A 25,010-nucleotide genomic window follows, 5' to 3' on the forward strand; every position below is an offset into this window, starting at 1 on the left:
AATTCTGCCTGATTCTATGCAAAAGTGAGCTACACAGAATGTTGTCTTCAAGTTTTGTCATCTTGAAATAAAAGAGCTTTATTAGGTTTTCTCCTAAGTGTATCTTCTGTGAATGTGCTGAGTTAAAATTGGCAATAACTAAATCATTATTAGTCCAGCTGGCGTGGTTCAAGCAGTTGAGTGTCAGCCTATGAACCAGGAGGTCACAGTTTGATTCCGTCAGGGCACATGCCCTGATTGTGGGCTCGATCCCCAGTAGGGGGCGTGCAGGAGGCAGCCGATCAATGATTTTTTTTTCTCTCATCATTGATGTTTCTCTCTCTCTCCTTCTCCCTTCCTCTCTGAAATCAATAAAAGTATGTGTTTAAAATCATTCTTTTCCTTGTTGCCTTGGTGACCACCATCTATTTGCTGTCTGATATATAAAAATGACATGTTCCCCACCATAACCGTGCATTATAAAGTAGAATAAAAAGAAGTAGTGAGAAGTTACATAGTGGTAGCCATAGTAATGCAGCGAACGTACCTGAAAAGAGCTGTTTTGTCGGGGCGCTGAGCTGAGCCTGCTTTGAAACTCTGTAAGCAGTATCCGACCCTTTCGAATTCTTTCTGTTTGTGCAAAAGCCCGTTGTTTTTGATATTCCCTCTGGAGAATTGTGAAAATCTAGAGCTTTTAGTACATCAACTGGAGCAGCTGAAAAATAAGTTAAAAATAAGAAAAATGTAATCGAACAAAACAATCGAATATAAAAATGAGTATTTTTTTTTTTAACAGAGGAAATCGTTTGCAGTTCCACGTACAAAATCTGTGTGTCACCTGTCCTGTTTCCCTAACATTTGGGTGGGGAGCTGAGGAGTGGAGCAGCAGGTAAAGTCTAAACCAAAACATTCCCAAATACAAAAGATCTCTAGCAGGAACCAAACGATGCCAGAGCAAAGCAGAGTATTTACTTTTCTATAAATATTTATGCATGTGTGTATATAGATTTAGAATTTAATATGACTTGTATATGAATGTGCAGACATTCTGATGCACCACAACTTCAATTTATAAAATCTTTCATTATTCTAAATAATTGCATTGTTTGGCATTAAAGTGAAAGCTAGCATCTGTAATGTTCCATTAACTTCTAACAGATTTACCATTCAACTCTTCATAATCTAAACAAAGGTGATTCTGAAGATTCAAACTCAGAATAAATGTTATGCATAAATGCTGCCAATGAGCAGTTACTAAGTCATGTTGTCGGCACAAAGATAAGATAGTAAAAGAATAGTAACAGAACGTAATGCCCTTGTTTTGCGTGCTTTGTGATATTAGATATTCGCAAAGTACATTAGAGAAGCCTACACTTGCGTGGGTATGCGTGCATCTGTGTGTTGTGTGCCTGCCTGAATGTATGGATGTGTAATTTGCTGACTTTCACCACCTGCATTTGCCAGAGTAACTGCACAGACATTGCTTCATGCTTCGATATTTAAAGTCCCTGGAGGTGAGTAATCCTGCCCTTCCCCCTTTTATGTAGTCTCAGGGTGCAGGGTCAGGCCTATTAGTTAGCAGAAGCATAAATTTTCCAAATCCAGTTCATCCCAGCTGCCCCCTGCTGCCATGAGGTGATCAGTAGAAAATAAGTTTGGAACTTTAAATTTCCCCTTCAGATAAACATGATGCTGTAAACAGCTGTATTGGAATATAATTCGCATACCAGGCAATTTTAAGTGTCCGATTCTCTGGTTTTGGTATACTATACTATTCATTTATATATGTCATGATTATATATACCATCAAAGTTGCCACTTTAGCCACTTTAAAGTGTACAATTGAGTAGCATGGTTATATTCACGTTGCTGTGCAACCATCATCACTATTTCCAAAACTTTCAGCACCCCAGACAGAAACTCTAGATCCATTAAGCAATAACTCCCCATTTCCGCCTCCTCCAAGCCACTGGTGACCTCTACTCCACTTTCTGTCTGTATGAATTTGCCTATTTCAAATATTTCACATTAAATGGAATCATAAAATATTCCTCAAAACACTAAACATAGAAGTACCATAAGTCCAAGCAATTCCACTCTGAGAGATATACCCAAAATGTTGAAAGCTGGGACTCAAACAGATACCTGTATGTCAATGTTCATTGCTACACTATTCACAATAGTCAAAACGTGGAAATAACCCAAGTTTAGATCAATATGTGAACAGAATGTGGTATATTCATGCGCTAGAACATGAGTCAGCCATAGAAGGAATGAAGTTCTGATACATGCTACAACATAGATGAACCTACAAAACACAGCACTCTACTAAGTAAGCCAGGCATAAAAGGACAAATGAATATTTTTAGACCTTCCAATTTCCTGATCCACCACCAAGTCTCATTTAATTCACTGAGCAAGTAAAACCAGCCATTATGAGCTGTAAGCGTCGTGATAAAACCAGGCTTCAGAATCGTATTAATTACTCAATATGCTTACATTCTATTGGCTCTCTATTTTTATTCAAAAATTATAAATTTCAGAGAAGGCCATGTGCCAGCCAGTGTATCAGTGAGTCTGAGACATACTCTTTACTGCACGTATTTAGATTCTAATGAAAAAGACTCTGTTTATGCCTAGTAAGTAAGTAGGAGGCAGTATCTCCATTGAAGTAGATTTTTGCAAAGCCCTGTTTTGTTCAGACGGGAAAGAAATCAGTCCTGGTTGGGAGTGAGAACCAATTATTATTGCTTTGAAAACTTTCAGTTGTTAGTTAAAAAAATGGCATCGCCATCCGATTTCAAAACATATATTCGCTATTTCTGGGAGGACTTAATGAGAATGAAATTGGGGTTTGCTTTAGAGTCAGAAGATATCATCACCACAATTTATCACACTCAGAACAGACAGGGTGACTGCTACCATGGTGTTCTTTGAAAATTCCCATTCCCATTCATATTTCTTACAGTAACGGCCAGTCTGTTCTAGAATCTCCCCATGAACGATGGCATGCCTGTGAGCAGTGCGTGCCTGGTCATGTCCTCAGTTAATTAAATTCTGGGCGGTATTGACTTCGCTGTGTTCAAACCTGTGAATGAGCTTTATGTACTTTGCCTTTGATGGTATAACTAATGTACTTTCTTTTCATAATAAAGACGTATACTTATTCCATCAAGCTTCTGAACGAACATCAACATACAATCCAGGAGAGTACATACACAGTGTCTCAAATATTTTTAAAAACACCTTTTCCCTATGGAAATCAGGCGTTTCCAAGGGATCATTAACTCTATCAAATCTGATACTTTTTAGCTCGGCCTTGGAATTCGTAGAGAACAATAATAGCAGTGAAGAACATTTTTTACGATAGCCCTGCTGGTGGTGGCCGAGATTTTAGGCCAATAGGACAACTGAGCATCCTTACTTTTCTGCGACGACAGAACTCAGACCACCATAACTATAATACCGCCATGTCCAGAGAGTCTAGTATGTGCCCATCACTGGGCTGAATTTATCTCAGGCTGTAACCCTACAAGCCATGCGGGGCTCTGTTCTTAGCCCCACTGTGCAGAGGAAGGAACTGGGAATCAGAAAGCAAATATCAAATCTAGGCTTTTCCCATTCCCCCGTCCTCGTGGCTGTACCCCAGAAATAGACACGCTGCATAACGAAACGGAAACCGTAAATATCATACACTAGAATTATCTGGAGGCCGGTCTCTGACGCCTGACGTTTACATTGGCTTTAGGCTAAACTCGGTGCTTGCTGCAGGTGTAGGTTTACCCTGGAGGAGACTGCTTCTGAAAGCCACAGCACCGTATCTGTTTATTTTATCTTATCTCCTTGCTCAGAAGCCATTAGGAAAAGTACATCTGAAGACCTGAAAGACTCCGGGGGAGACGTGGACACAGCCATAAAGGCTGTCATTCTTCTGAGAAGAAAAGGCGGCAGCCCCATGGTCAAGGTCCCAACTGTATGTAGGTAAACAAGACAGAAAATGAACCACAACGTTCCTTCTCCCCAACTATCTTTTCAGGGGGTGACCCTCTCCGGGGCAGGGTCTCGCTCTGATCCCTGCCTACTGCCAACACAATGGGATGGAAACACACTCCCTTTGCAGGACTCAATCAGGGGCTCTATTTTTCCTCCTTACAGGGTTCTTTGTAGAGACACACAGTATGAAGTTCTGCAAAAAACAGTTAACACATAGGGACATCTAACAGAGATGCCAACTGGGTTATTTCTCTAAAGTCACCAAAATGTAGCTCAGTTAACCAAGTCTTAAAGTTTTTGTTTTTCCTTTCAAGTAAAATCAATAATAAATTAAGCCGCTTTCAAATCTGCCTTTTATTCGATCTCATCATCATAGCATTTAACAAATTTTTACAATATGGGTCTAAGGCAGTGGTTCTCAACTTTTCTAGTATCTGTGTTTTCCGATGGTCTTAGGCTCTACAGCAGCGGTTCTCAACCTGTAGGTAGCGACCCACTAGCAGGGTCGCCTAAGACCATCGAAAAACATAGATTTTAGAAAGGTTGAGAACCACAGATATTTACATTACGATTCATAACAGTAGCAAAATTACAGTTATGAAGTAGCAACGAAAATAATTTTATGGTTGGGGGTCACCACAACATGAGGAACTGTTTTAAAGGGTCGTGGCATTAGAAAGGTTGAGAACCACTGGTCTAAGATTTTATATACGCGTGTGAGCACAAACAGGGAAACTATTCTTCATTTTTTATTACCTAAACTACAACTGTTTAAAGATTAAAAGTAGACATTTGTTTTAAGTGAACTCAGTATTTCTACAAGAAGTGAAATTTCCATAGTCAAGGCAAATCCTAAATGCCCTAAATACTTTAATTGTTTCTATGCTGCCAATAGAGATGGCGCAAGTCATGATTCGCTTATCAGATGGATCCGATCAGAAGAGCATTTTGTTCGAAACCTTTTTCCTGGCTTCTATGGTATATTTTCACTGCTTATTCTATGGGAGATGGGACCTCAGAGCCCTGTGTGGTACTACAATAGCCATTTAACTGTTTTCCCTGGTTTTCTTTGTTGTTGTCGTTAATCCTCACCCGAGGATATTTTTCCATTGATTTTTAGGGAGAGTGGAAGAGAGAGGGAAAGACAGAGAGAAATATGCATGTGAGACAAACACATCCATTGGCTGCCTACTGCTCTCGCCCTGACCAGAGCCAGGGGCAGGGAGGAGCCTGCAACCAAGGTACATGCCCTTCACCAGAATCGATCCCGAGACCCTTTGTCCGCAGGCCAAAGCTCTATCCACTGAGCCACATGGGCGAGGGCTCCTGGGTTTTCTTATTCATCTGCATACCACAGCTGGAGTGAGCTGGCAAAACTCTGTGCTGCATGTCAGCCGCTGTGTGAATCCCTTCAAAGCAGCCCTCTGACTAGCAGGTGTATGCGCATGCCTTGCATGTGAAATCTGGCATTGAGCATCTGTGCGACTTGGACACATGACTGAAGGGCCTTGTGCCTCAGCCTGCACATCTGTAAAAGAACAATAGAAGCATTTAGCTAAAAGAATGTTTGTCAGTTGGCATTTGTAGTGGTGCCTCAGAACAGCGGCTGGGAGGACTCCTGTGGGCGAAGACCGCCCTGCTGTCTGGTACACGAGATAGGAGTGGCTTTACATTTTTATATGGTTGAAAACAATTCAAGGAAGCATACTATTTTGCGACACATGAAAATTGTATGAGGTTTAGATGTCAGCATCCACAAATAAAGGTTTTTATTGTAGAAAGCCACAGCCATTTATTCATAGGCTGTCCATCGCTGCCTTCCAACTAGGAGAGAGCTGTGTGGCTGTGACAGAGACCATGTGGCCCGCAGAAGTTAAACTATCTACCATCTGGCCCTCGTGAGCTGAGTCCTGAAGGACGAGTAGGGTTCATCAATGGAGAGGAGGGCAATAGAACCATCAAAAAATGGCAGCACGGAGTTCAAGGACATGAAGTGGTCATGGCTGCCGGATGTGACATCAACACTCAATATACTTAGGAGCCCAAACTCTCCCTGCGGGACCCATGGCTGCTCTTGAGAAAACTCACATCTCTTCCGCGAGTATTCTTAGCCACACACTCCAATGAGATGTCTACTCTCCCTCCTGCTCATTTCCCCGACCCCAAATATTATGCTCCTGCCATAATAACCATCTCCCAGCTTCAGATATTCTTATCATTCCTTTCCGGGGGTATTTTCAATCCTTCCTCCATTGGCTAAGGAGGGCTGGCTGATTTCTCAGCCCTAACTGTCATCTGAATCCCCTGGAGGACTTTGAAGTCGTGGATGCCCGGGTGCTACATGCAAACTAATGACTACAATGACTGGGGCGGGGACCAGACATTCATGTGTATGTTTTTGTATGTTTTTCAAGTTTCCCAGACAAGTCGAGTGGGTAGCCAGGGATGAAAGCTGGTGCATTCAGACTTGACCAACCTTCCGATCTCAACCCAAGCCTGACTCCCTTCAGGAAATCATTACTTCTCCCTCCCAGGCTGGGTTATATAATACCCTATATTCCCCTTGGGTAACTCCGCACTCTACTTGGTTGGCTTGCTTAATTATCTCATTTCCACTCTACGCTGTATGTTCTCAGGCACAGTGTATGTCTAAGTTATGGTCATGTTGCCCTGTTTCATACTTATACCACCTAAAATTTCCTCTCTCTCTCCCTTTCCCTCTCTCTCTCTCTCTCTCTCTCTCTCTCTCTCTCTCTCTCTCTCCCCTCTCTGTCTCTCTCAATCTCTAAGCTCCTGAACTTGTAATTCATAATTTATAATGTTTGTCTCCCTCGATGATTGTAACCCTCTGACAGCAAATCTCTGCACTATTGTCATTCACTATAGTATTCATAACCAACATAGCAACGGACACATAGTATAATAATCAATGGTGATATATGAATGAATGAATGAGTGAATGAACGAGCAAACCAGCAGCTACGTCCTGCTTCAGACCTGAAGCTTCCTTCCCACCAGGCTGAGGAGGAAGGCCTGGAAGTGACCGTCACAAACAGCACCTTGACGAGCTTCCCAAGTGTAGCTGCTCCCCTTTGATTCAGGGGTGGCAAGAACACAGGTCCAAAGAGGCCTTTCTAACGTACGTACTTTCTAGGGAGTCACTTGCCCGCGTCTTGCACCTCACACCACAGGCCACATATGAAGCGCATCATGGAGAGAAATAAAAATAAGATGAAACACAGAGTTACACACACACACACACACACACACACACACACACACACACACAGGCCTGAAGTGCTTTGCTGCCCCGAAGTGTGGACAGCCAGGAGCGCCTCTGTGTTTGTGTGGTAGTAGGTGCAGGGCTGATCAAACATGAGCGAGAAGAGACTAGTTACTCTAGGTTAACTACCACCAATACCCTCTATATTTCAAAATCACAACGGCTCTTAATAAAGAGGAAAACACAGGATTCCCCAAAGCAAATTCCCCAGGATTCTCCAAGGCCAGACTATTAAGAGCTCAGTGTCTGTGGCTGGAACTTCCGGCGTCCAGCGCAAGCCCAGCATCTATTGTCAGCATGACACTGGGTGAGACACTTACCCCACTAAGACTTGGCTTCTTCAGCTTAACCTCATTTGGAGAATTAAATGACATAAGGCACTGTAACCTCTGACACCTAGTAAGCATGCAATAAAGTAACATCTAAAGGCATTGTCTCTTCACAATGTCACCCTTTGGAACATCTCTGCCAGTCCCAGTGAGCGCCACCTGGAGGTACCGTTCCCTCATTCCTGTTCTGCCTCCCCCTGCAGGCCCTGGGACCCTCTTCCCCTTGGAGGAGAGGACAGGACCGTTTTCTCTCCTGGGAAGGTCCATTACATGTCATCCATGAAAACTGTGACGCTGAGCAACCTCCCAGCATGCTCTTTTTTAAAAAAAAAATATAGATTTTATTGATTTTTTTACAGAGAGGAAGGGAGAAGGATAGAGAGTTAGAAACATCGATGAGAGAGAAATATCGATCAGCTGCCTCCTGCACACCTCCTACTGGGGATGTGCCAGTAACCAAGGTACATGCCCTTGACCGGAATCGAACCTGGGACCCTTCAGTTTATGGGCCGACGCTCTATCCACTGAGCCAAACCGACTAGGGTATGTGTTTTTTTAATTGATTTTTAGAGAGAGGGAGAGAGAAAGAGAGAAACATCAATGTGAGAATGTAACATCGATCAGTGTGACCCCTACTGGGGATTGAGCCCAAAACTAGGCATGTGCCCGAAGAGAATCGAACCAGCAACCTTTTGGTGCATGGGACGACGCCCACCCAACTGAGCCACAGCAGCCAGGGCTCCCAGCGTGTTCTTATGTCACCCTAGGTATGTACAACCCCAGGAGGCCTCCTGGAACTGTAACAGCTTAAACAAGCCAATGAGTCTCAAATCTGTGTTTTCATGCTCACTCTCCAATACCACCCTTGACATTAATACACTGACATCCTTAGCATTTCCCCTTTTATATAATTTGTCTTGGCATTGCATAGACATTAATATAACTGTTGCCTTAACACAGTAACCCTGATATGAGCTATGTATTAAAAAGTTTTAAAAAACCAATTATCTTAGTATCTTTCCTTTGGTACTATTTCTTTATTTATTTCAAACACAAGGCATACCAGCCTTGTATTATCAGCCTACACGGAGTATTAAGAGATAAAACATATTGACCTGAATTCATATTTAGAACGTATGGAAGTTCATCTTTCAATGACCATATGGCACAAATAATATCCATGGAAATCATGTACATTTCCTATGTCCCAAAGAAATTTTTTTAGCAGAAAAAAAAATTTACCAGACTTTTTGTGTGTCTTCTGTAATCTAATCTTGTAGTTAAAAAAAAAAGTGCAAAATGAGAGAAATAAACTGCTGGGAAACATTAGCAAACTGTAAGCATATAAGAGTAGAGTTGTACAGTTTACATTAATGGCCAGTGTTTAGAGTTTATTTTCCCCAAAGGGGTTCTGTAACAAATTTAAATGCTTTTTCCATTTTAAGCCTATGTTTAGAGAATATATTTCCTACAGAAAACAATATGAATATAATAAATATAAGCATCCCAAGGCTCAAGCTTTTAATGGGCATCTTGAAAAAAAAATGAGTTTTTGATATTCAAAAAAAGAATAGCATCAAATTGAGAATGACTTGGACAAAGACAATATGAAGCAGAATCCTGGAGTTTTAGCAATTTTATGATTAATTTAATCAAACCAAGCACCTAACAAACCTATTGGAACTAGCATTTCAGAAAAATGATTAAATGTAAATGTACAACTCCATGAAAATGCCATTTTTTAAAAAAAAATAGTTACATAGTGAAATTCAAAACTGGGAAGGTCATGGGGAAAAATATACATAGTGAAATACAGCGTGTGGCAAAAGTAGGTTTACAGTTGTTCGTATGGGAAATATGAAAATCCATAACAATACAAGAATAAGCTCTGTGTTACACATACACCTGTAAACCTACTTTTAAAAAATATGTTTTTATTGATTTTAGAGAGAGGAAAGGAGAGGAAGAAAGAGGAACATCATCAACAGGCTGCCTCCTACACGCCCCCTACTGGGAGTTGAGCCTGAAACCCTGGCATGTGCCCTGACTGGGAATCAAACCTGGGACCTTTAGGTGCACGGGACAATGCCCAACTCACTGAGCCACACCAGCCAGGGCTGTAAACCCACTCTTGCCCCAGCCTGTGATCTGAAGCGGAATTAATGGAGTGTGAATCCCATCAACATCAATTGCAGTCACCGCCCATTTTGTTGAGAATTTTTTCTAACGCGGAGATACCCAGAGGTTGGGAGAAAACCACAAAACCCAGGGCCGGAGCTTCAGCACGACCAGAGCGGCACATGGATGTGCTTTACCAGCGTGTTCACTTCCCTGACAGCATCTCATCTGCCATTGCTTTCTCCGCCTCCGGCTCGGCGTACCTCCCACCTGTTCCTAGGTAACACCCACCCCCGCTCTGCTACACCCGGAGACCAAGTACCAACCCCAGGCCCACATCGACGCGACTAGAACCGCAAAACAACTGAGCCTGTGTGCGTGGCGCCCGTCACACAAGCAGAGTGGCTTATGTATCATGTGGAACTAGGCGGCCATGTTGACTATGACTAAATATGTAAAATGAAATGAAAAGCCGGGGGAGTCGTTTGGATAATAAATATGGCCTACAAGCTGCCCAAATAATTTAAGGCAATGTTTGTACTCCAAAATTATCTCATTCCACATTTTATATAAATTTAAATAGGACATTACTTTTTATAGATGACAAATATTTGATTGGCACAAAGGAGAAAAATAAATCAGTGAATGAGTACAGGAAGGGTTGCAGAGGAATGGATATCAAATAAGAAAGATAATTGAGCCTCCAATAGGAAGAGGATGTTTGAGCACAGTCTAGAAAGGCCTCAGAGGCGCCTGCTGTTGTTGGTTTTTTATTTTGTTTTGTTTTACTTTTAGATAAGCTTTTATTGATTTCAGAGAGAGGAAGAGGGAGAGAGAGAAAAACATCAGCGATTAAAGAGAATCATTGATTTGCTGCCTCCTGTGCGCCCCCTACTGGGGATCAAGCCTGGAACCAGGCATGTGCCCTGATCCAGAACAGAGCTGTGACCTCCTGGTTCATGGACCGACCGCTCAACCACTGAGGCACACTGGCTGGGCCGCCCTGCTGTTTTCACTGAAAGGCATTCTAAGCAAAAGGAACCTGAGACAGGCGTAGGCCCAGATGTTGGAGGAAATGCAAGGAGACAAGTATGTCTCCAGCAAAGGGAACAAAAGAAGGGATGAGGTCAGAGAAACAAGGGCGAGCGCATGTTGAAGGCCGACTGGATAGATCCTGTGGGGTCGAGGTGTTGGGATTTTATTCCAGCTGAGATGGAAAACCACTGGGAGTTGAGGCGATGGGAGTAACATGAACCAGCTGATTTTCCAGACCCCACTATGGCTCTGTGCTGAGAATGGACTATGGGAGCACCAAAGTGGAATCAGAGAGCAGACGGGAAGCCATTGCAATCTTCTGTGTGTCGAACGGTGTTATCTTGGACGGAGAGATCGAGCACTGGGTGAGGGTGTGGATGTTCTGAACATGGCGAACAGGAGCTGCCGACGGGCTGGGTGTGGAGGACAGAAAAGGAGTCTGAGCTGCCTCAGGTGTTTTAGGTCAAACATCACGACTGAGTTATTGCCATCAGCTGAGAAGGGGAAGGCGGCAAGAGGAGCAGGTTTCAGGGGGCAGTTCTGCAGTTCGGTTTCCGGCAGGCTGATTTTGAGACGCCTTCCTAAATGCCTTTGGAAATGGCTGGATAGGCGGGGAAGTGAGTATATGAGCCTGAGGTTCAAGGGAAGACCTGGGGTAGAAATAAAACTAAGGGCGTGGACAGTCTGTCAATGTTATTGAAAGCTATGATTAGCTTAATGACATGGTTATTGTAAAACTTTATTCTTTCCCTGAAATAAATCATTATGACTTAAAACTGTGTATAATAAATATTTTTTGTTCTCTCAAATAACCAACATAGAGATCGTGGGTCACTGTATCAATCCTCAGAGACAAGAAGGACTGTTCACAATTTCTGATCTTAAATATGCTATCATTTGGGTTACACCAAGAACAAGGTTAAACAATGCTGGGCTCTCTCTTGGCTTCTAACAGATTTCATCAATGTGTCCACACGTTCGGGTAACACAGTCCCCCACAAAATAGGAGGGTTATTCATTCATATTTTTTTCAGGTCTCTGAGGGCCATCAAGTGTGACTTACGCGTGCTAACTGTCAGAGAGTCGGCTTTACCGTGGGTCGGCTGTCCCAGAAAAGGCAGCCTGGCCCCCGCCTGGCTTATTAGAGGGTACATGGGCGCAATCAACCGGAATCACCTGGGATGGCACCCACCCTGCCAACTTAGCAACACCCCGCTGTGGTTTTTAATTAATCACGTGATTCCAAAATGTCTATCCACTGGTCTTGTGTCATATGGCCCCTGCCCACTCCGCTAGCCTCGGCGCTCCCCTAGGAGCAGACATCCCGGAGGATGGACTGGCCTCCTGCCTTCTACGTAGTCACGGCGCCCAGTGCAGCACGCCGAAGAGCGTCCTTTGATTTCCATGGTTACTGAGCAGCCTCCATCCTGAACTGTCTCTTATCATAAACGCTTATAGGAAGTGTACGTTGAAAGTAGAAATAATATCCCAACTCGGACAACGTTTTATTTGAAAAGTAATGGCGTTTCTGATTTCTAAGTGGCCAACGTTAGGAAAATACTTATTATAAAACAGAGTTATATGTCCAACCCCACCGTGTGACAGTAACGTTGAAGAGAGCGGTGCGCATTGACATGTATTCCATCAGCTGCCAGGAGAGGAGGGGCTTTTGGAAAAGCACCATCTAGACCACAGTTGATCTCCTCACGTCCGTTTTTGCAAAGCCGCTGATGTTGGACAACAGTACACTTACTGAGGGAGTGATTTGCGCGTCGCAGATAAATAACCTTTCGCTGCCTTCCGGTGCCCTATCCAGAAGTGAGGCACATGCCCATTGCGCGTCCATTTCTTTCCTGATACAGAAGGTTTGTCAACCCTTGACTGAGTATGAAATGACCTGCGGAGCCTCATAAAACACCGCTCGGATTCCGTGCCAAATCGCCTGCATGGAGAGCCACAGGGATGGACGGGGAATGATTGTGAGATGCAGCCAGGCCGCTTCCCCTGTCTTCCTGACTCAGTGGCATTGGCCGCATCAGGAGCGCATTAACGCAGTCAGCCAAGGTGCATTGCCCTCTGCCGTGCTGCAGGTATGGTGTGCTCGAGGCCAGATTGCTTACACAGACTAAAAGGGTGCTTTCAGTTTAGCGCCAATGCTCTGTGATGGGTAGCCCGCTTGGAGGAAGTCCACTGTGCCGTACGATGTGCTGCCAGGTCACCTACCCCAGGCTTCTTGGTTGAGGAGAGGTATTCCTCCGGGAGGTACTGCCTAAATGCTACTCGAGGAAAAAGCCATGGTGAGCAGGTGGGGAGTGTTCAGGGTGCAGATCCTAGCTGGCTTGGAGGCAAAAAAGAGATGGATGTTTACAGGAAATCAGCATAGTATCAGCAAAAATCTGTTTAATACACTTCTGTAGACACTGGCAGTGATTGATAAACATAATCTCATACCACAACTCAGGTCTTTAATTAGGTTATTGAAGAGCAGTTCATTAGAGCTGCGACTAACACCTTCACTTCATTCAACAAAGGCTTACCAATGTTTACTATGTGACAGCAGCTGTTCTAAGTGCTTGCGACACACTCAATAAAGCAGATAAAGATACCTATGCTGGTGGCTTTATTTTTTTATTTTTTAAATATATTTTTATTGAATTTTAGAGAGAGGAAGGGAGCGGGGGTAGAGTAATAGAAACATCAATGAGAGAGAAACATCACTGGGCTGCCTCCTGCACTCCCCTCACTGGGGATGGAGCCCACAACCCAGGCATGTGCCCTGACCAGGAATTGAGCTGCTGACCTCTTGGTTCATGGGACAATGCTCAACCACTGAGCAACACTGGCCAGGCCCTTTGCGAGTGATTTTAGTGTAAAATTGCAATGGATAGGAATAAAATATAAAAAATATATACATTCTTCCAAAACAATTCTACAACCTATCTATCAATCATATTCAGCACTTGAAACTATATACTCCTTGCTTAAAGATGGTACTTTGTAATAGAATTATATGTGTAATATGCAAATTACTTTCTAACATGAAGAATGTTTACTAAAATAATTATAAAGCAATAAACACAGATGGGCTGCTCTTTCTAATAGTTATTAAGCAAAATCAGACAATCCCTAATAGCATACAAAACAGATAAAAAGCTCAAAAATGAATATGTGATAGAAATTTTCCCAATTATTACTTTTACAGATATCATTCTTGGATTAAACGTTCCTGTTCACCAGAAGGCAAGTGAAATGATGGTTTATGTTGGGGCCAAAGCAAAAACACCACTCCCTATGTGTTTTTTCCCCTCTCTCAGATTACCATGTTAGAGCAAACGACAGTCCATCAGTAGCTTTAAATATTCAGGGGCATCTTTGGGGAGAAAGCGTAAAACGGTTTCCCAGATGCAGAAAGCTAGAGAGAAGTTCTAACTCACTCATTTCTAGAGCGTGAGTAAGGGAAAGGGCGTGCGGGCTGATTACTGCTAACGGCGGGACAGGAGGAGTCCCTCCCACCACTCCAAGTCAACTGGGTTTCACCTGTTCCAGTCCCAGGGCAAAGTGAGAAGATAGTTAATAATCTAAATAGTGGCTGTGTCACATACTGTGTATTCTGGCGTCTTGGTAGACACCAGGGGACAGAAATAAAACCAAACCACATTCACTAACTAATCCCCAGCAACTCCTAGAGCAAGAGTAACATGAATGAGTGATTTTTAAGATAATGATAATGTGGTGGTTCCCCTCCACAAAAAAACAACAACAACAACAACAGGCATCTTTCAGTTTCATTCTCCCAGGAGGTTACATTCCAAACAGCTTCTAGAGAATCAGATCTGACACCTTCACATTGGAGGTAACAAACATACTCCTATATACATCAGCCCCCAAAGTGGAATAAGCCCGGTATTCCGTGCAGTGAGTCCTGCTTAGAACAGGAAGCAATTTGCAAGAGTCCCTGTTACTTCATGCAACCAAGCCAACCCCAATCTAACCCTGGAACGCCAACAGGTTAACAGCTGTCGGCTTCTGCTTTATTTAATCAAAGGAACAAAGCAACAGGTGCTGGCTCCGAGCAACCCCCCCCCCGCCCCCTTTGTGCTTTCCACCAGCATTAGGACCTAGGTGGGCCCGTAAATAACAGCAGTGATCTGGCCTCCACCACCCAACTCTCGTGCAGGCGGAGGAGCTCCTGAATTATAACACCCCCTCCGCCAGGACCTCTCCTGTCTCCTCGGCGGCACTAAGTTCTGCACACAAATGACATCCTGTGGACTGGGGTGCAGCTGCATGCTCTGTGCGTTCATCTTAGACCCCGCGGCGCCATAATCATAAGTCAGGGAGGCTGTGGAGAAGGCTTGGGACCCACGATGAAGTCCACCTGGGCAGTGATCCAAAGCAAGGTTGTGTGGGTCTGTCACAGAGTAGCTGTGTGACCTCAGGCAAGTAACTAACCTCTCTGTTGACTTCCTCGTGGGTGAAAGGAAGATTTTAATCTTAGGGTACTTCCAGGGCAGTTGTCAGAATGAATGAGAGTGCATATGGAAAGCGCTTACACAGTGAGCATGTGCACACAGTGTTGGCCCTTACTGCTATGTATATCCGCCTGGGGATAGGATGCTGCAGCTCAGCCTTTTTTGTTGTTGTTAATATATATTGTTACTGATTTCAGAGAGGAAGGGTGCGGGAGAAAGAGAAACATCAGAGATGAGAGAGAATCATGGATAGGCTGCCTCCTGCACGCCTCCCTACTGGGGTGGTTAACCATGGCTGATGCACAGGGTAGACGGGGGTGGGGTTGTAGCAGGTGGGAAATGGTCACGAACCCCGACATTTGGAGGGGCCATTCTGAAGAGCACACTGACTCCTGCTACTGCTGTCTGGACAACACAGTTATCCTCAGAACCAGCGAAATAGGTTGAAGGCCCGTCAGCGTTCAGAGAGGCCTGGCAGCAGGTAGCAGGCTGAGCTCCACTGCCAGAGCCCTGCCCTAGAGAGAAGGCGGGGAGCACCCCGGTGCTATGGCTCCTCTCTGCAGAGCTGCCCAAGCCACAGGGGACACGCGCACCCGGGAGCCTCCCAGCAGCTTCGTCAGGAATTGCAACAGGCGCCCTTTCAGGAAACGGTGCAAAGCTGAGCGAGGAAGGAGAGCCAAGTGCCTCCGACAGTCTAAGGTTCGCTCCTTCGAGCCCGGATGTCAGGCCCCCGTCAGACAGAGGAAGGAAGCGTCCGGTGACACCCTATGCGCGTTGGGTTCTGTGAATAGGGACCTTCATGGGCCTGTACAGTGCGGGCCTCATTCAGGAGCAATTAAATTTGGTTAAAATAAGAAAGACATGCTTTTTAAGAAGAGAGGGGGAAAAAAAAAAGAAGGTTTGAGGGGATTGCAAAAGTTGATTGTGCTAAAGCACTTTGACACAGGTTTGGTTTAGTTCTCAATTGTCCAGTCGTATTTAAGCTGGCCTCTTACTCTGAAATATGATAACCTTTCTTTTCTCTGGGTTCTTTCTCCCAAATTAATAGCACTGTCTCTAATTCCATGCGCAGCAAGCAAAGAGTTTGTTTTACCAGATAACAGTAGGCCTGGGGATCGGCCAATGTCTAAAGAGCCACTGGCCAAGTCCGTGGCAGGCCCCGGACTGTAACTGATAAATAGACAGTCCTGGCGAAATCCCTTTAAAACTGACTTTCATCTGCTCTAGCAGCTGGTATTATTCAGGGTGAGATCCAACACAACGGAAAGCAGAAATGAACAAACACATGAACCTATAAAAATTAAACCATGTTACGATTTTGAAAGAAGAACTAACTGTATTTGATGCGTTATAACATAGGAGGCAGTTTGAAATGAAAACAACAACAACGAAAAACAAACCTCGGGTTCTGAATTAAATGTGAGATTAGAAGAAAAAAAGTCCAAAAGTAAGGAAGGCATCATAGTACACTAAGAGCTACACTGAAAACTGCATTGAAAGTTGACTCTTGGGTGAGAGAATGTAGGGAACATGGCGACATCTTATAGCCTCTGTGTGTACCTCTCTTTCTTCTTTGCTGAGGAACAAAACTTCAATGGTCAAGGAAAAGAAAAGGTTGGTTTCCTCTCAGCACTCCCAGCTCAGCTCACGTTTCCCCAGAATTAAAGGAGGGAAGTGAAGGAGGAAAAGCCGAAACGACAGGCTCTCAGGCCCCACTCCCCAGTGCCTTGAATTCCTAATGATCCCACCACCCGCCCCTAATCGTTTCTCCAAGGCAGGAGGAAAGAAAAGTGCACTTAGGGCACAAGAGAATCCTGGCCTTTACAGACCTAGATATAATCATTAACAGGTATGCAAAACGATGGGAAGGCTTGGCACTTACAAAACCCTGTGTGTGCATGACTTGTTAGATACACTAGGAGTATAATTGGCTCCCATGGCGTCTTCCCAGGGGCCTAAGGACAGGTACTGCTTTTCCCTAAATACAGGAAAAGGCTTCCTGTGGTAGAAATACGAACTCTGCCATGGTGTTGCCAGCGCGACAAATATTATGGTTGCCCATTAACAGGGAGTGCTTCCACCTGGCTGGCGTGGCTCCGTGGTTGAGTGTCAACCTATGAACCAGGAGGTCACGGATTCATTCCTGGTCAGGGCATTTCTCTGGGTTGTAGACTCGATCCCCAGGAGGGGGCATGCAGGAGGCAGCAGATCAATGATTCTCTCTCAACATTGATGCTTCTCTCTCCTCGTCTCCCTTCTTCTCTAAAATAAACAAAAATATATTTTTTAAAAAAGAGTGAGTACTTCCTTACAAACTAGCCCTCTATGTATCTATTCCTGAGGTAGAAGGTGTTTCTGTTGTTTCAGATATTTAGACAATCCAAAGGAACAACTTTAATTAGAATGAGCACTAATAAGTGCTCTCCTCTTATTTTTCCAAGGTTGACTCCTTGTTTTTTAAAAAGAGATTATCTACGAAACATACAACCCATATCAAGTAATAATTCATTATCTGCCTTAATAAAAGTCATATAACTTATCCTATCTAATAAAGAGGGAATATGCTAATTGACCATCACTCTGTCACAAAGATGGCTGCACCCACAGCTGAGGCCAAGTTCCCATCAGGAGCCTTAAAGAGCAATCAGCAGGGACCTGAGGCTACGCCCTCCCCTGCCCCCATGGAGCTTGACAGGGGACCTCAGGCCACATCCCCCACCCGGCAGGGCTTGACAGGGGACCTCAGGCCGCGCCCCCCCACCCAGCAGGGCTTGATGGGAGACCTCAAGGTGCACCCCCAGTGCTGGGTCGGGGGAACTCAGGCCGTGCCTCTGCCCAGCGGGGCTTGACGGGGACCTGAGGCTGCGCCCCCCTGCCTGGCGGGGCTTGACGGGGGACTTCAGGCCATGCCCCCACCCAACAGGGCTTGACAGGGGATCTCAGGCCGTGTCCCCCACCTGGCGGGGCTTGATGGAGGACCTCAAGGCATGCCCCCTACCCTGGTCTGGGCTGGGGGACCTCAGGCCATGCCCCCTGTCCTGGCGCCAGGCCAGGGGACCTGAGGCTATGCCCCCTGCCCAGCAGGGCTTGACAAGGGTGGGACTGGCCAGGTCTGAATCTAGCCCAATTGGGGGTGAGGGGGAAGGCCGAGTCTGGGTCTCATGCGATTTTGAGGTGCATGTAGGTGGGCAGGGACTTGACTCTGGGTCCCATGGTGAGCCCCAGACTCTGACAGGAGGAAGGTTTTCATATACATTTTACTAATTTTCTTTCATCTCTGACACTTCTATTATAGAGAAAGGGCAAATAGCAATATTAAATTATTTCCTCTAATTAATCCCCTTTTAATGTGCACTAGTATAATATAATATAATATACTAGAGGCCTAGTGCATGAAATTCGTGCATGGGATGGGGGTGTCCCTCAGCCCGGCCTACACCCTCTCCAATCTGGGACATCCCTCTCACAATCCGGGACTGCTGGCTCCTAACCACTCGCCTGCCTGCCAGCCTGATTGCCCCCTAACAGCTCCCCTGCTGGCCTGATTGATGCCTATCTGCTCCCCTGCCGGCCTGATTGCCCCCAACTGCCCTCCCCTGCAGGCCTGGTCACACCCAACTGCCCTCCCCTGCAGGCCTGGTCACACCCAACTGCCCTCCTCTGCAGGCCTGGTCACCCGCAACTGCCCTCCCCTGCAGGCCTGGTCACCCCTAACTGCCCTCCCCTACAGACCTGGTTATACCCAACTGCCCTCCCCTGCCATCTCGATCACCCCCAACTACCCTCCCCTGCTGGCCTGATGGCCCCCAACTGCCCTCCCCTGCCGGCCTGGTTGCCCCCAACTGCCCTCCCCTGTAGGTCTGGTTGCACCCAACTGCCCTCCCCTGCTGGCCCAATCGCCCCCAACTGCCCTCCCCTGCTGGCCCAATCGCCCCCAACTGCCCTCCCCTGCTGGCCTGTTCACCCCCAAATGTCCTCCCCTGCCAGCATGATCACCCACAACTGCCCTCCCCTACAGGCCTGGTCGCCCCCAACTGCTCTCCCCTGCAGGACTGGTTGCACCCAACTGCCCTTCCCTGCTGGCCTGTTTGCCCTCAACTGCCCTCCCCTGTTGGCCATCTTGTGGTGGCCATCTTGTGATAATATCACACGTGACCCCACCTAGGCTTTTATTATATAGGATATATCATCCAATCAATATAAAATAAACATGAAAAGCATAGAAATCTGACATGATTTGCCTTATGTGAAATACATATATAATTTTCTAAGCTTCTTAAAAATTCAAAGTTGTACCTGCCTCTCCAGTAACAACTCTAGAGAGGATCAACACTATATTCTTAATCCAGCCACAAATACTTACAAAAATATTTTACAAACTATTATGCTTTCTATTCTGATACAGATAAACTTATAGAATCAGATAATTAGGCATATTAACAATACAGCTAACCAAAAATCACCTTCCTCTGATCTTAGGAAGTTGAGGAATTTTTAAATGCATTCTATAACTATTTCCTCTCCACTTTTAAATCAGTCCTTCTCACTGAACCCATCTTCTCACTAAGCACTCCAGCACATACATTTAAGTCATTCCATAAAGTCTCAGACTACTATTTTTTAGTTATTTACATCACTATTGCAGATCTTCCCCTACTCATTTAGAAAAACCATGGCTAGTATAAGAATGTTTTTTTATGAGAAAGAGTATTCAGCTAACAACTTTTCTGTGCCTCAGTTTTCTTACAGTAAAGCAAGAAGGTGGTATATAAGAAGGTGGTATTATTATTTCTATAATAATTTCTGCCTATCATTCCCTTAAAAAATCTAGACACCTTTTTCTTTTTATTACAGACACCCTCAGCCAAACTTAATTTGAGTCCATTTGTTATTATTAAATAGGATGCAGTTCAGTAAATTAATCAGAGTGAAGATCATTTGTCCCAGAATAGAAAAAAAATTTTTAGAAAAAAAAAAAAAAAGGCAGGGGAAGTACTTAGATTTTTTTTGATAGAAAGCCTACCCACAAGTCTGAAAAGGGGTTCATAGTTGCCTTGCTATGTTTTAGGAATAACTTAACATGAATGATATGCTCCTTCTAATTTAGTCACAAAGAGAGACAAATATAGAACCTAAAAAAATAATAAATACCTGTGAGCAAGCATGCTATCTAAATATATACATTTCTCATTTTACAACTTTTTAATTTTGTCTGCAATTGTCAGAATATACTCAGAGAGTGATTTTGATAAAGTAGACTCTGTCAAGTATTGATTATGGGGTCAACAGTCAGTTTAAGATGTCAACACACTTAATTTAAGACATGCAGACAGTTTTGTGAACGTGTCCCTAACTCCCTCTGTGCATATGCCACCCAACCCGAGGCTACCTGTGTACAGCACGCAGGATGACGCTCTTGGAAGATACCTACTTTTCCTAATTGTTTCTCTATTGCAGACTTTGTCCATTGTGAATAGAAAGTAACACATGAAGAGACATTATTAGTACTCCTCGCGGACACTGCATTGACTATCAGAAGTATATCTGATCTCTGAGCTGGTTTCTGATTAAGCAACAAGGCCCAGCTGGATCTCTTTGCAAAGATGGATTAGCTGGGCCGCGGGAGCCAGCACCATTTCACCTGCTGATCCCGGGCACTCAAGACAACACCCCGCTGCAGGGCGCACTGCCCACGGCGAGAAGCTCTGGGAGTTTCTCATAAAATGAATCCACTTCTTGCAAGAACAGTCTTGGCTTCCACCAAAGATCGAATCCCAAATTAATTAGCAAAACATGATCCAATTAGATGCTATTTTTCTTGGTACTTAATCGTACCTTAACTCATTTTTAAAACTTTAAAACCTCCTATCTTAGCACCATCACAGAGTAGTCACCACAGAGTCCGGGGAAACCTCAAGTCCTGTCTATAAAACGTAATGGGCTGATTGACAGAGAAACCCCTTATATTTCTGAGATAAAACATTTACGTTAACCACAGGCTAAAATTAGAAGCTAATGTAAATGAATATATTATAAAACTCTTTTGTGCTAGATCATAATAAATACCACACATTTAGAATGAGCATGTTAAAGATTACCAAGGGATAAGGTTACTATGTGCAAAGTAAAATGATGACGGTGTGAGATCGTAAATTTTCTTTGAATCCATTCATTCCAGAGCTTTTCTCTGTAAGGCTAGATGCTTCAGGGTCCTAACTACACTTCCTTCTGGGTCGGATGTATTATAAACCCGTAACTCTTGAAGGCTTTACTATTTTTAATCCCAGGAATGCAAATTTTAGATGAAAATAGGCTGTTTTAAGACAACTTTGGGTCGAGCGACCAAATCACACTGCTGCATCTCTGAGAAATCAGTACATCACAGTATAATTCTAGCACACGGCACCTTTGCTTAGAAACTGGATCAAAATCGGACTCACTGTTCATTCACGTGCACACCTAAAGGCTAGTCTGAGAAGTGGACACTGGGTTCACGTCCCCGTGTGATGGTTCAGGCCAGGGTTTCCTTTTAGGCATTAATATAGGACCAGGTCTTTTTGGAAGTTTATCAAGAGGCTAGAAAGCCCACCAGTAGGTTGGAGTGAATATCTAGCTTCCCACTCAGCAGCAAGCACCTAGCACTTGGTTGAACGAATACCACATTTTACAACACGACCATCTAAGCAATCCCAGAACTTTCAAGACAGTTCGTCAGAAAGGACAGAGAAACAACAGGATCTGTGCGCTTGGCTACGTCTCACATTACTTGGCTTTATAATAACCGGGAAGGTTCTTTTTCCATCATGATTCGCTGTGGTACCCGGATGTTTGTTTAAAAGTGTTTCAGGTAAGTAGCTACTTTACAAGGGTAGGAATGTAGTCTCTCTCTGATTATCCTTAGAACTTTAAGGAAAAGAAGCATACATCTCTAACCCTGAATGCCTACAATGGCATCTTTGAGTTTGTAGTTCACCTTTCAGGGAAGAAAGTCTGAGTGTCTGTATTTTTTAAATAAATAGGTGCCTTTAGAATACTTTTGTCATGGCCTATCCCTCCCTCCTTAACCGAGTGAGGACTTTAAGAAGCCTCACTTGCTAAGTAGATGCTCGGATTCCAAATAATAAACAAAACCAGCAGAGGGCAGAACGGAGGAGGGCAGAATGGCCAGTCCCGCTGGGGACCAGGTACCCAAGGTAGAATGCAAACTTGGGGTGGGTTCCATTTTCAAAGACTCTGCTCTGGATCCTTGGAAAGGGAGAAAGGGACGCATGGACATCATGGGCAGAACTTCTTTAAAGCGCAACTAGGGTCCTCTGGGACGCGGACGGTCTGCACGGGGGCACGTCGCGTGGAGGAAGCACCCACGCCACGCGGCCTGCTCGCTGCCGGGGAAGGTGAAGGCCAGCGCGGGTGGGGCGGGAATCCAGACCTGCTGTCCAGGAGTTCGGCCCCCGGGGGCCCCACCGCCCATCAGGCAGCACTCCGATCTTGGCACCCACGGGCCAGACTCCGGTTTCTGCTCAAGCTTGCGCATTCGGGGCTGACAGTTTCTGCCTCCCTCAGCCAAGCCTCGCCACCCTCCTCCTCACCCCCGCTGCTCCGTGCGCTTTGAACAAAGCTGGCTTTTCTACTCCCGGCACTCGGGGCTCCCGGCTCGCCACGGCGGCCTCCCGCCAGCCAGCCAGCCGAGTCTGCAGCACCTAACGGACCAGAGCGCTCCGCTCGGCCGGCGCCTCTGCGGGGAAGGGCGGGGGCAGGGGCGGGGGGAGGAGGGAAGTCGCTCTCCCTCCCCGGGTACTGACAGGGCTGCGGTCTTCCCGACAGGTCAGCTCCTGGAACAGCGGCTGGTGCCACGTAGGAACTTTTCCTTACCTCTCCCCTCCCGCCCCACCCGCGCCCCCTCCCCGCCCTCCCCTCCCTTTCCGATCCTGTGCCTCCTCCCCCAGCCCGTCCGCTCGGCCAGTTTCATCATTCTCCAGGAGAACTGCACGTCCAACCTGCAAGAAGTGGGGGGCGGGGGTCGTGGTGGAGAGTCGGGGGCTGAAACTCGGGGAGAAGCCTCCCCCCTATTTTCCACCCCGTCCCTAAGAACCTGCCACTTTCCCACTTAAAATCTCACCAAAACGCCCCCCCCCCACACACACACACACACGTGTTCTCAGTCTTCTCCATTCACCAGCACCCCCCACCCCCCACCCCTTGCTTTCTCATATCCCTGGAAGGAAAACAGCCCGTCTCTCACTTTATTCCAGACAAAGAACTTGACCAGGTTCCCTTTATCCCTTTTCTCTGTGTTTTCGGCCCAGTTCAGCCCTAAAAAAAGCTCTCTCCATTCACCAGAATCGGAAGGAACCAGAAGATGTGCGTTCCGAGGGCGGGCTGGGGGCCGGTGTGGAACAAAAGCTTGCACAAGCGCCCCCGAGTCCAGGTAACAGTTTCCCCCTCTCCCCACGGCTCTGCGCGGCCAGGGCACCTCCGCCGGCTCCGCGCCTGACAGATCGGCGTCCCCGCCACCTCTTCTCCCATTACGGTCCCGCCTACACCCACCTCGCTCTCCAGCCTGAGCTTCCAACCTGGTGGCAGCTGCGATCTGGATTTTATTTAGGAGAGTATTTTCTTGGGGGGTCTGGGGGGCGCCTGGGCAGTGGGGGGGGGGCAGGAGGGGGAGGGGCGCAGAATGAGATCGCCCGGCGGACGGCGATCGCCCACCGCCCCCAGGCCCCCGCGGTCTTACCTCCTCTGACCTCTCGGGGCTGGGCGAGGAAGGTCAGCGCCAGGGTGGTGACGGCCAGGTTCCACGGCCACCGTCTCGTCTTCCACCGGGAGGGCCACCGCTCCATCTCCGCGCCCCGCACTCGCCGCCGGGAGCTCGCCCCGCCACCCACCAGATCGCGACCGCGCACCAACTTCGCGTCCCTTCCCAGGTAGCGCAGGGCTGTTTGCTACACAGCCATTGGGGAGGGAGCAGGGAGCAAAAAAAAAAAAAAAAATTAAAAAATTAAAATTAAAATTGAAAAAAAATCAAAGGGCTTTTTCTTTTCAAATTGGATGGTTTTTTGCTTCCTTCCTGTCCCTCGGCCCCCCTCTTCTCCCTCTCGCTCGGCCCCCGCCGGCCGGGACCCTCCGATCCGTCCTCCGCGGGGCCCTGCCTTCAGACTGAAGGCGGGTGAGGGGCTTCCTCCAAAAACCGGAGAGGACTGCGGGCCCCTAAAGGCTGCATGCCGTCAGGGGGCCGGGCGAGAGGCTCCGGGCAGCCCCCTCCCCCGCCCACTCCCCTGCGCGCCCCCCTCCCCTGCCCTGCCCCGCGCGCGAAACTGACAAGCCGGCCGCGGGTCAGACCCAATCACACGCCGCGCGCGCGGCCCGAGCCCGCCCCCCTCGGGCCGGGCCCTGGGACCGCGACCGGGAGCAAGCCCAGCCCACCTACCAGCCCCCATCGCCCCCCTCCCGCCTCCCCTCTCTCCGCCCCGAGCCCCGGAGAAGCGACGGGAGGGAGTGGCGGGGGGCGCGTGCTTGGCTCCTGCGCCCTGGGAATGAAAGGAATGGCCGGGGAGCCGGAGCGCGCAGAGTGTTCAAGGCGCTTCTGTGTTCAGTGAAAACAGCTACTTGTCTCCCCGCGCCCGTCTGCTCGCCTCGGGTCGGCGGCGGGGGAGGGGAGGGGCCCGCGTCGGATCCCCACCCGCCGGAGTGCGGGCTGGCCGCCGGCGTAACCTTATCCCTGGGCACAGATCTGCAGCTTCTAGCAGTAGCAGACGGGGGACCGGCGGACTCCGGGCTCCTCGGACTCCCCAACGTGTGTTT

The 25,010-nt window shown here is 46.6% G+C and overlaps 1 protein-coding gene across 1 annotated transcript in view; it reads right to left on the reverse strand.

The window, feature by feature from the left end:
* The window catches only part of COL11A1 (collagen type XI alpha 1 chain), a 141,768-nt gene extending 117,697 nt beyond the window's left edge, over positions 1 to 24,071 (reverse strand). The window contains exons 1-2 of the mRNA XM_008147090.3: positions 23,944 to 24,071; positions 527 to 694 (exon numbers count right to left, since the gene is read on the reverse strand). Coding sequence (XP_008145312.2) covers positions 527 to 694; positions 23,944 to 24,049 — 274 coding nt within the window. The 5' untranslated portion in view covers positions 24,050 to 24,071. The remainder of the gene's footprint in view (positions 1 to 526; positions 695 to 23,943) is intronic.
* Between the last annotated feature and the right edge of the window lie 939 nt (positions 24,072 to 25,010).

Source organism: Eptesicus fuscus, chromosome 22, assembly GCF_027574615.1.
Source record: "Eptesicus fuscus isolate TK198812 chromosome 22, DD_ASM_mEF_20220401, whole genome shotgun sequence".
In the NCBI taxonomy this organism is placed as follows: Eukaryota; Metazoa; Chordata; class Mammalia; order Chiroptera; family Vespertilionidae; genus Eptesicus; species Eptesicus fuscus.